At 31.8% G+C, this 12408-nt stretch overlaps 1 protein-coding gene across 1 annotated transcript in view; it reads left to right on the top strand.

Moving 5' to 3' along the window:
- LOC106066853 (uncharacterized) overlaps nucleotides 1-12408 on the top strand; it is a 443149-nt gene that overhangs the window by 49667 nt on the left and 381074 nt on the right. The window contains exons 37-50 of the mRNA XM_056013586.1: nucleotides 166-726; nucleotides 1020-1085; nucleotides 1905-2465; nucleotides 2760-2825; nucleotides 3643-4203; nucleotides 4497-4562; nucleotides 5377-5937; nucleotides 6232-6297; nucleotides 7112-7672; nucleotides 7966-8031; nucleotides 8851-9411; nucleotides 9705-9770; nucleotides 10590-11150; nucleotides 11444-11509. Of these exons, the coding sequence (XP_055869561.1) occupies nucleotides 166-726; nucleotides 1020-1085; nucleotides 1905-2465; nucleotides 2760-2825; nucleotides 3643-4203; nucleotides 4497-4562; nucleotides 5377-5937; nucleotides 6232-6297; nucleotides 7112-7672; nucleotides 7966-8031; nucleotides 8851-9411; nucleotides 9705-9770; nucleotides 10590-11150; nucleotides 11444-11509 (4389 nt within the window). The remainder of the gene's footprint in view (nucleotides 1-165; nucleotides 727-1019; nucleotides 1086-1904; nucleotides 2466-2759; nucleotides 2826-3642; nucleotides 4204-4496; nucleotides 4563-5376; nucleotides 5938-6231; nucleotides 6298-7111; nucleotides 7673-7965; nucleotides 8032-8850; nucleotides 9412-9704; nucleotides 9771-10589; nucleotides 11151-11443; nucleotides 11510-12408) is intronic.

The following is a 12408-nucleotide window of genomic DNA, read 5'->3' as shown; positions in this document are numbered from 1 at the left end:
TATTAGTATAATTCAGTATTTTGGAATACAATACCATTTTTTTCCTCGTACAACAATTTTTATATCCACGAGCTAAATAATTTCTTTTAGAAATGGTAGACAAACTTTTTTTTTTACTTCTTTTATTCAATTTGTTTTTGTCACCTCTATTTGTTTTATTTACAGGCTGTGCTGGGGCCAAATTAGACTTGGTCTTTGTTCTGGATGCCTCTACTAGTGTAACTGAACCAAACTTTGAACTGTTAAAAGAATTTGTTAAAGACTTCCTCTTGGATGCTGATATTGATGGAGGCAATGTCAGAGTTGGTGTAGTCATCTATAGTGATGCTGATTATGTGCAGTTTCAACTGAATACTTACGCTAAGAAAGCTGATGTGTACAATGCCATTGATGATATTCCCTATAGGTATGGTAGTACCAACACTGCTGATGCTCTCAAAACAATGAGATCTGTTATGTTCACAGCAGGAAATGGTGATCGCTCAGATGTGGATAATGTAGCCGTTGTTGTGACGGATGGTGTATCAAATATCAACTCTAGAAGGACAGTTCCAGAAGCAGAACAGGCTAGGGCTGAAGGTATTCATATCTATGCCATTGGTATTGGCTTGACTGATACAAGAGAGTTAGATGGCATTGCCAGTAAACCAGTCGATGAGAACAGGTTTGCTGTTCAAGATTTTACAGAGTTGAGAGACCTGAGACACAAAGTAATTTTTGCTTTATGTGAGTGACATTCACGAAATTGTAATTAAAACATTTTTTTTTCGAAACAACTCTTCCAAGGTTTTAGTGAATAATGTTTATTGTTTAAAAGTATGACAGATTAATATTATAATTAATACGTTCATAGCATGTTCAATTAGCACTCCTTTGAAGTTTTTTTGAATTTTAAGCAATTTAAAATTCTATTTATCATTTTTTTATAGGTAGGAATCGATTGATATTATTTGCAAATCTCTAGTTAAAAAAACTTAGTAATATCGTAAAATAATAAAAAAAGTAAAATGTTATTACAGGTTCCACTTCACCGCCAGTCAGAACTGAACCAATGCGCTTACAAACAACTCGTATACAGAGAGTCAGTAAGTATTTTTTACTACATATTTTATCCAATTTAACATTCTTTTTTTATACAATATATAAAATTAAAAAGATTTCTTAAGTGATATAAAAACATTATCTTTATATTTCTCAGTACAACAAGAAAAAAATTAGTATAATTCCATAAGTTGTTTCCTTTTAATACATTTGTTAATTTATACTTTGTTTTATGAGATTCTTGTTTATGTTTGGGTAACGTCGTGAGAATATTGTAGCAATATTAATTTATTGTGCAATTGTCTATGTATCTATGGTCGGTTCATGCGTCGGTCTAGCTTAATAAAGCCTTTTTTAAAGATTCTCTACAGTGTTACTTTAATTCATATTAAACTGCCATATGTATGTTTGTCTAAAAGAATGCCCCAAAAACTGTGTTGGAGTAGTCTAATTACCTGGTATGACCATGATGAAATTAATTCCTAAGTAAATAAAGAAAACAAAAATATTTTTAATGCGCTATTTTATTCAGTAGGACAAAAGCAGTCGGCGAAAAGAAAATCTAAATCGATCCCCTGTGGACAATGGTTATACTTGCATAGACATTGGCAAAATATGTAGGTCACAGCTGGGGCTGCGCAGTTACTGGAAATACTGCACTCCTCGCTATTCTTCGGACTCAAAGACAATCCTTATTAGTATAATTCAGTATTTTGGAATACAATACCATTTTTTTTCCTCGTTGTACAACAATTTTTATATCCACGAGCTAAATATTTTCTTTTAGATATGGTAGACGAACTTTTTTTTTTTACTTCTTTTATTCTATTTGTTTTTGTCACCTCTATTTGTTTTATTTACAGGCTGTGCTGGGGCCAAATTAGACTTGGTCTTTGTTCTGGATGCCTCTACTAGTGTAACTAAACCAAACTTTGAACTGTTAAAAGACTTTGTTAAAGACTTCCTCTTGGATGCTGATATTGATGGAGGCAATGTCAGAGTTGGTGTAGTCATCTATAGTGATGCTGATTATGTGCAGTTTCAACTGAATACTTACGCTAAGAAAGCTGATGTGTACAATGCCATTGATGATATTCCCTATAGGTATGGTAGTACCAACACTGCTGATGCTCTCAAAACAATGAGATCTGTTATGTTCACAGCAGGAAATGGTGATCGCTCAGATGTGGATAATGTAGCCGTTGTTGTGACGGATGGTGTATCAAATATCAACTCTAGAAGGACAGTTCCAGAAGCAGAACAGGCTAGGGCTGAAGGTATTCATATCTATGCCATTGGTATTGGCTTGACTGATACAAAGGAGTTGGATGGCATTGCCAGTAAACCAGTCGATGAGAACAGGTTTGCTGTTCAAGATTTTACAGAGTTGAGAGACCTGAGACACAAAGTAATTTTTGCTTTATGTGAGTGACATTCACGAAATTGTAATGAAAACATTTTTTTTTCGAAACAACTCTTCCAAGGTTTTAGTGAATAATGTTTATTGTTTAAAAGTATGACAGATTAATATTATAATTAATACGTTCATAGCATGTTCAATTAGCACTCCTTTGAAGTTTTTTTGAATTTTAAGCAATTTAAAATTCTATTTATCATTTTTTTTATAGGTAGGAATCGATTGATATTATTTGCAAATCTCTAGTTAAAAAAACTTAGTAATATCGTAAAATAAAAAAAAAAGTAAAATGTTATTACAGGTTCCACTTCACCGCTAGTCAGAACTGAACCAATGCGCTTACAAACAACTCGTATACAGAGAGTCAGTAAGTATTTTTTACTACATATTTTATCCAATTTAACATTCTTTTTTTATACAATATATAAAATTAAAAAGATTTCTTAAGTGATATAAAAACATTATCTTTATATTTCTCAGTACAACAAGAAAAAAATTAGTATAATTCCATAAGTTGTTTCCTTTTAATACATTTGTTAATTTATACTTTGTTTTATGAGATTCTTGTTTATGTTTGGGTAACGTCGTGAGAATATTGTAGCAATATTAATTTATTGTGCAATTGTCTATGTATCTATGGTCGGTTCATGCGTCGGTCTAGCTTAATAAAGCCTTTTTTAAAGATTCTCTACAGTGTTACTTTAATTCATATTAAACTGCCATATGTATGTTTGTCTAAAAGAATGCCCCAAAAACTGTAATGGACTAGTCTAATTACCTGGTATGACCATGATGTAATTAATTCCTAAGTAAATAAAGAAAACAAAAATATTTTTAATGTGCTATTTTATTCAGTAGGACAAAAGCAGTCGGCGAAAAGAAAATCTAAATCGATCCCCTGTGGACAATGGTTATACTTGCATAGACATTGGCAAAATATGTAGGTCATAGCTGGGGCTGCGCAGTTACTGGAAATACTGCACTCCTCACTATTCTTCGGACTCAAAGACAATCCTTATTAGTATAATTCAGTATTTTGGAATACAATACCATTTTTTTCCTCGTTGTACAACAATTTTTATATCCACGAGCTAAATAATTTCTTTTAGAAATGGTAGACGAACTTTTTTTTTTACTTCTTTTATTCTATTTGTTTTTGTCACCTCTATTTGTTTTATTTACAGGCTGTGCTGGGGCCAAATTAGACTTGGTCTTTGTTCTGGATGCCTCTACTAGTGTAACTGAACCAAACTTTGAACTGTTAAAAGAATTTGTTAAAGACTTCCTCTTGGATGCTGATATTGATGGAGGCAATGTCAGAGTTGGTGTAGTCATCTATAGTGATGCTGATTATGTGCAGTTTCAACTGAATACTTACGCTAAGAAAGCTGATGTGTACAATGCCATTGATGATATTCCCTATAGGTATGGTAGTACCAACACTGCTGATGCTCTCAAAACAATGAGATCTGTTATGTTCACAGCAGGAAATGGTGATCGCTCAGATGTGGATAATGTAGCCGTTGTTGTGACGGATGGTGTATCAAATATCAACTCTAGAAGGACAGTTCCAGAAGCAGAACAGGCTAGGGCTGAAGGTATTCATATCTATGCCATTGGTATTGGCTTGACTGATACAAGAGAGTTAGATGGCATTGCCAGTAAACCAGTCGATGAGAACAGGTTTGCTGTTCAAGATTTTACAGAGTTGAGAGACCTGAGACACAAAGTAATTTTTGCTTTATGTGAGTGACATTCACGAAATTGTAATTAAAACATTTTTTTTTCGAAACAACTCTTCCAAGGTTTTAGTGAATAATGTTTATTGTTTAAAAGTATGACAGATTAATATTATAATTAATACGTTCATAGCATGTTCAATTAGCACTCCTTTGAAGTTTTTTTGAATTTTAAGCAATTTAAAATTCTATTTATCATTTTTTTATAGGTAGGAATCGATTGATATTATTTGCAAATCTCTAGTTAAAAAAACTTAGTAATATCGTAAAATAATAAAAAAAGTAAAATGTTATTACAGGTTCCACTTCACCGCCAGTCAGAACTGAACCAATGCGCTTACAAACAACTCGTATACAGAGAGTCAGTAAGTATTTTTTACTACATATTTTATCCAATTTAACATTCTTTTTTTATACAATATATAAAATTAAAAAGATTTCTTAAGTGATATAAAAACATTATCTTTATATTTCTCAGTACAACAAGAAAAAAATTAGTATAATTCCATAAGTTGTTTCCTTTTAATACATTTGTTAATTTATACTTTGTTTTATGAGATTCTTGTTTATGTTTGGGTAACGTCGTGAGAATATTGTAGCAATATTAATTTATTGTGCAATTGTCTATGTATCTATGGTCGGTTCATGCGTCGGTCTAGCTTAATAAAGCCTTTTTTAAAGATTCTCTACAGTGTTACTTTAATTCATATTAAACTGCCATATGTATGTTTGTCTAAAAGAATGCCCCAAAAACTGTAATGGACTAGTCTAATTACCTGGTATGACCATGATGTAATTAATTCCTAAGTAAATAAAGAAAACAAAAATATTTTTAATGCGCTATTTTATTCAGTAGGACAAAAGCAGTCGGCGAAAAGAAAATCTAAATCGATCCCCTGTGGACAATGGTTATACTTGCATAGACATTGGCAAAATATGTAGGTCATAGCTGGGGCTGCGCAGTTACTGGAAATACTGCACTCCTCACTATTCTTCGGACTCAAAGACAATCCTTATTAGTATAATTCAGTATTTTGGAATACAATACCATTTTTTTCCTCGTACAACAATTTTTATATCCACGAGCTAAATAATTTCTTTTAGAAATGGTAGACAAACTTTTTTTTTTACTTCTTTTATTCAATTTGTTTTTGTCACCTCTATTTGTTTTATTTACAGGCTGTGCTGGGGCCAAATTAGACTTGGTCTTTGTTCTGGATGCCTCTACTAGTGTAACTGAACCAAACTTTGAACTGTTAAAAGAATTTGTTAAAGACTTCCTCTTGGATGCTGATATTGATGGAGGCAATGTCAGAGTTGGTGTAGTCATCTATAGTGATGCTGATTATGTGCAGTTTCAACTGAATACTTACGCTAAGAAAGCTGATGTGTACAATGCCATTGATGATATTCCCTATAGGTATGGTAGTACCAACACTGCTGATGCTCTCAAAACAATGAGATCTGTTATGTTCACAGCAGGAAATGGTGATCGCTCAGATGTGGATAATGTAGCCGTTGTTGTGACGGATGGTGTATCAAATATCAACTCTAGAAGGACAGTTCCAGAAGCAGAACAGGCTAGGGCTGAAGGTATTCATATCTATGCCATTGGTATTGGCTTGACTGATACAAGAGAGTTAGATGGCATTGCCAGTAAACCAGTCGATGAGAACAGGTTTGCTGTTCAAGATTTTACAGAGTTGAGAGACCTGAGACACAAAGTAATTTTTGCTTTATGTGAGTGACATTCACGAAATTGTAATTAAAACATTTTTTTTTCGAAACAACTCTTCCAAGGTTTTAGTGAATAATGTTTATTGTTTAAAAGTATGACAGATTAATATTATAATTAATACGTTCATAGCATGTTCAATTAGCACTCCTTTGAAGTTTTTTTGAATTTTAAGCAATTTAAAATTCTATTTATCATTTTTTTTATAGGTAGGAATCGATTGATATTATTTGCAAATCTCTAGTTAAAAAAACTTAGTAATATCGTAAAATAAAAAAAAAAGTAAAATGTTATTACAGGTTCCACTTCACCGCCAGTCAGAACTGAACCAATGCGCTTACAAACAACTCGTATACAGAGAGTCAGTAAGTATTTTTTACTACATATTTTATCCAATTTAACATTCTTTTTTTATACAATATATAAAATTAAAAAGATTTCTTAAGTGATATAAAAACATTATCTTTATATTTCTCAGTACAACAAGAAAAAAATTAGTATAATTCCATAAGTTGTTTCCTTTTAATACATTTGTTAATTTATACTTTGTTTTATGAGATTCTTGTTTATGTTTGGGTAACGTCGTGAGAATATTGTAGCAATATTAATTTATTGTGCAATTGTCTATGTATCTATGGTCGGTTCATGCGTCGGTCTAGCTTAATAAAGCCTTTTTTAAAGATTCTCTACAGTGTTACTTTAATTCATATTAAACTGCCATATGTATGTTTGTCTAAAAGAATGCCCCAAAAACTGTAATGGACTAGTCTAATTACCTGGTATGACCATGATGTAATTAATTCCTAAGTAAATAAAGAAAACAAAAATATTTTTAATGCGCTATTTTATTCAGTAGGACAAAAGCAGTCGGCGAAAAGAAAATCTAAATCGATCCCCTGTGGACAATGGTTATACTTGCATAGACATTGGCAAAATATGTAGGTCATAGCTGGGGCTGCGCAGTTACTGGAAATACTGCACTCCTCACTATTCTTCGGACTCAAAGACAATCCTTATTAGTATAATTCAGTATTTTGGAATACAATACCATTTTTTTCCTCGTACAACAATTTTTATATCCACGAGCTAAATAATTTCTTTTAGAAATGGTAGACAAACTTTTTTTTTTACTTCTTTTATTCAATTTGTTTTTGTCACCTCTATTTGTTTTATTTACAGGCTGTGCTGGGGCCAAATTAGACTTGGTCTTTGTTCTGGATGCCTCTACTAGTGTAACTGAACCAAACTTTGAACTGTTAAAAGAATTTGTTAAAGACTTCCTCTTGGATGCTGATATTGATGGAGGCAATGTCAGAGTTGGTGTAGTCATCTATAGTGATGCTGATTATGTGCAGTTTCAACTGAATACTTACGCTAAGAAAGCTGATGTGTACAATGCCATTGATGATATTCCCTATAGGTATGGTAGTACCAACACTGCTGATGCTCTCAAAACAATGAGATCTGTTATGTTCACAGCAGGAAATGGTGATCGCTCAGATGTGGATAATGTAGCCGTTGTTGTGACGGATGGTGTATCAAATATCAACTTTAGAAGGACAGTTCCAGAAGCAGAACAGGCTAGGGCTGAAGGTATTCATATCTATACCATTGGTATTGGCTTGACTGATACAAAGGAGTTGGATGGCATTGCCAGTAAACCAGTCGATGAAAATAGGTTTGCTGTTCAAGATTTTACAGAGTTGAGAGACCTGAGACACAAAGTAATTTTTGCTTTATGTGAGTGACATTCACGAAATTGTAATTAAAACATTTTTTTTCGAAACAACTCTTCCAAGGTTTTAGTGAATAATGTTTATTGTTTAAAAGTATGACAGATTAATATTATAATTAATACGTTCATAGCATGTTCAATTAGCACTCCTTTGAAGTTTTTTTGAATTTTAAGCAATTTAAAATTCTATTTATCATTTTTTTTTATAGGTAGGAATCGATTGATATTATTTGCAAATCTCTAGTTAAAAAAACTTAGTAATATCGTAAAATAAAAAAAAAGTAAAATGTTATTACAGGTTCCACTTCACCGCCAGTCAGAACTGAACCAATGCGCTTACAAACAACTCGTATACAGAGAGTCAGTAAGTATTTTTTACTACATATTTTATCCAATTTAACATTCTTTTTTTATACAATATATAAAATTAAAAAAGATTTCTTAAGTGATATAAAAACATTATCTTTATATTTCTCAGTACAACAAGAAAAAAATTAGTATAATCCCATAAGTTGTTTCCTTTTTATACATTTGTTAATTTATACTTTGTTTTATGAGATTCTTGTTTATGTTTGGGTAACGTCGTGAGAATATTGTAGCAATATTAATTTATTGTGCAATTGTCTATGTATCTATGGTCGGTTCATGCGTCGGTCTAGCTTAATAAAGCCTTTTTTAAAGATTCTCTACAGTGTTACTTTAATTCATATTAAACTGCCATATGTATGTTTGTCTAAAAGAATGCCCCAAAAACTGTGTTGGAGTAGTCTAATTACCTGGTATGACCATGATGAAATTAATTCCTAAGTAAATAAAGAAAACAAAAATATTTTTAATGCGCTATTTTATTCAGTAGGACAAAAGCAGTCGGCGAAAAGAAAATCTAAATCGATCCCCTGTGGACAATGGTTATACTTGCATAGACATTGGCAAAATATGTAGGTCATAGCTGGGGCTGCGCAGTTACTGGAAATACTGCACTCCTCACTATTCTTCGGACTCAAAGACAATCCTTATTAGTATAATTCAGTATTTTGGAATACAATACCATTTTTTTTCCTCGTTGTACAACAATTTTTATATCCACGAGCTAAATAATTTCTTTTAGAAATGGTAGACGAACTTTTTTTTTTACTTCTTTTATTCTATTTGTTTTTGTCACCTCTATTTGTTTTATTTACAGGCTGTGCTGGGGCCAAATTAGACTTGGTCTTTGTTCTGGATGCCTCTACTAGTGTAACTGAACCAAACTTTGAACTGTTAAAAGAATTTGTTAAAGACTTCCTCTTGGATGCTGATATTGATGGAGGCAATGTCAGAGTTGGTGTAGTCATCTATAGTGATGCTGATTATGTGCAGTTTCAACTGAATACTTACGCTAAGAAAGCTGATTTGTACAATGCCATTGATGATATTCCCTATAGGTATGGTAGTACCAACACTGCTGATGCTCTCAAAACAATGAGATCTGTTATGTTCACAGCAGGAAATGGTGATCGCTCAGATGTGGATAATGTAGCCGTTGTTGTGACGGATGGTGTATCAAATATCAACTCTAGAAGGACAGTTCCAGAAGCAGAACAGGCTAGGGCTGAAGGTATTCATATCTATGCCATTGGTATTGGCTTGACTGATACAAGAGAGTTAGATGGCATTGCCAGTAAACCAGTCGATGAGAACAGGTTTGCTGTTCAAGATTTTACAGAGTTGAGAGACCTGAGACACAAAGTAATTTTTGCTTTATGTGAGTGACATTCACGAAATTGTAATTAAAACATTTTTTTTTCGAAACAACTCTTCCAAGGTTTTAGTGAATAATGTTTATTGTTTAAAAGTATGACAGATTAATATTATAATTAATACGTTCATAGCATGTTCAATTAGCATTCCTTTGAAGTTTTTTTGAATTTTAAGCAATTTAAAATTCTATTTATCATTTTTTTATAGGTAGGAATCGATTGATATTATTTGCAAATCTCTAGTTAAAAAAACTTAGTAATATCGTAAAATAAAAAAAAAAGTAAAATGTTATTACAGGTTCCACTTCACCGCCAGTCAGAACTGAACCAATGCGCTTACAAACAACTCGTATACAGAGAGTCAGTAAGTATTTTTTACTACATATTTTATCCAATTTAACATTCTTTTTTTATACAATATATAAAATTAAAAAAGATTTCTTAAGTGATATAAAAACATTATCTTTATATTTCTCAGTACAACAAGAAAAAAATTAGTATAATCCCATAAGTTGTTTCCTTTTTATACATTTGTTAATTTATACTTTGTTTTATGAGATTCTTGTTTATGTTTGGGTAACGTCGTGAGAATATTGTAGCAATATTAATTTATTGTGCAATTGTCTATGTATCTATGGTCGGTTCATGCGTCGGTCTAGCTTAATAAAGCCTTTTTTAAAGATTCTCTACAGTGTTACTTTAATTCATATTAAACTGCCATATGTATGTTTGTCTAAAAGAATGCCCCAAAAACTGTGTTGGAGTAGTCTAATTACCTGGTATGACCATGATGAAATTAATTCCTAAGTAAATAAAGAAAACAAAAATATTTTTAATGCGCTATTTTATTCAGTAGGACAAAAGCAGTCGGCGAAAAGAAAATCTAAATCGATCCCCTGTGGACAATGGTTATACTTGCATAGACATTGGCAAAATATGTAGGTCATAGCTGGGGCTGCGCAGTTACTGGAAATACTGCACTCCTCACTATTCTTCGGACTCAAAGACAATCCTTATTAGTATAATTCAGTATTTTGGAATACAATACCATTTTTTTTCCTCGTTGTACAACAATTTTTATATCCACGAGCTAAATAATTTCTTTTAGAAATGGTAGACGAACTTTTTTTTTTACTTCTTTTATTCTATTTGTTTTTGTCACCTCTATTTGTTTTATTTACAGGCTGTGCTGGGGCCAAATTAGACTTGGTCTTTGTTCTGGATGCCTCTACTAGTGTAACTGAACCAAACTTTGAACTGTTAAAAGAATTTGTTAAAGACTTCCTCTTGGATGCTGATATTGATGGAGGCAATGTCAGAGTTGGTGTAGTCATCTATAGTGATGCTGATTATGTGCAGTTTCAACTGAATACTTACGCTAAGAAAGCTGATGTGTACAATGCCATTGATGATATTCCCTATAGGTATGGTAGTACCAACACTGCTGATGCTCTCAAAACAATGAGATCTGTTATGTTCACAGCAGGAAATGGTGATCGCTCAGATGTGGATAATGTAGCCGTTGTTGTGACGGATGGTGTATCAAATATCAACTCTAGAAGGACAGTTCCAGAAGCAGAACAGGCTAGGGCTGAAGGTATTCATATCTATGCCATTGGTATTGGCTTGACTGATACAAAGGAGTTGGATGGCATTGCCAGTAAACCAGTCGATGAAAATAGGTTTGCTGCTCAAGATTTTACAGAGTTGAGAGACCTGAGACACAAAGTAATTTTTGCTTTATGTGAGTGACATTCACGAAATTGTAATTAAAACATTTTTTTTCGAAACAACTCTTCCAAGGTTTTAGTGAATAATGTTTATTGTTTAAAAGTATGACAGATTAATATTATAATTAATACGTTCATAGCATGTTCAATTAGCACTCCTTTGAAGTTTTTTTGAATTTTAAGCAATTTAAAATTCTATTTATCATTTTTTTTATAGGTAGGAATCGATTGATATTATTTGCAAATCTCTAGTTAAAAAAACTTAGTAATATCGTAAAATAAAAAAAAAAGTAAAATGTTATTACAGGTTCCACTTCACCGCCAGTCAGAACTGAACCAATGCGCTTACAAACAACTCGTATACAGAGAGTCAGTAAGTATTTTTTACTACATATTTTATCCAATTTAACATTCTTTTTTTATACAATATATAAAATTAAAAAAGATTTCTTAAGTGATATAAAAACATTATCTTTATATTTCTCAGTACAACAAGAAAAAAATTAGTATAATCCCATAAGTTGTTTCCTTTTAATACATTTGTTAATTTATACTTTGTTTTATGAGATTCTTGTTTATGTTTGGGTAACGTCGTGAGAATATTGTAGCAATATTAATTTAGTCTGCAATTGTCTATGTATCTATGGTCGGTTCATGCGTCGGTCTAGCTTAATAAAGCCTTTTTTAAAGATTCTCTACAGTGTTACTTTAATTCATATTAAACTGCCATATGTATGTTTGTCTAAAAGAATGCCCCAAAAACTGTGTTGGAGTAGTCTAATTACCTGGTAAGACCATGATGAAATTAATTCCTAAGTAAATAAAGAAAACAAAAATATTTTTAATGCGCTATTTGGATGGCATTGCCAGTAAACCAGTCGATGAAAATAGGTTTGCTGTTCAAGATTTTACAGAGTTGGGAGACCTGAGACACAAAGTATTCTCTGCTTTTTGTGGAGGTATATGATAAAATACTTATTATATTATTAGGTTTGCATGTTTTGTTCTAAATGAAAAGTGCATGTTTATTTTTTTTTTTAAAGATTATAATTATTTACCCTTTTTGCTGTATTTAAGTGACTTTTAAGTTGCTGGTTTTTTTTTAAGACTATCAATGTTTTTAAAAATAATTTTTACCATGTTCAATGTTTTTTTTTGTTTTAAATTAATAAGGATAGAATGGTATCATTTTTAAAATATATTTAATAGTTGTAACTGTGATGATCACACTTGCCGGGTTTATATTATGAAACATCTTAATTTAAATGAAAT

The sequence above is a fragment of the Biomphalaria glabrata genome, chromosome 16 (genome assembly GCF_947242115.1).
Source record: "Biomphalaria glabrata chromosome 16, xgBioGlab47.1, whole genome shotgun sequence".
Lineage (NCBI taxonomy): Eukaryota > Metazoa > Mollusca > Gastropoda > Planorbidae > Biomphalaria > Biomphalaria glabrata.
The sequence above is the reverse complement of the archived record's forward strand: the minus strand, read 5'-3'. Positions and strand labels throughout refer to the sequence as shown.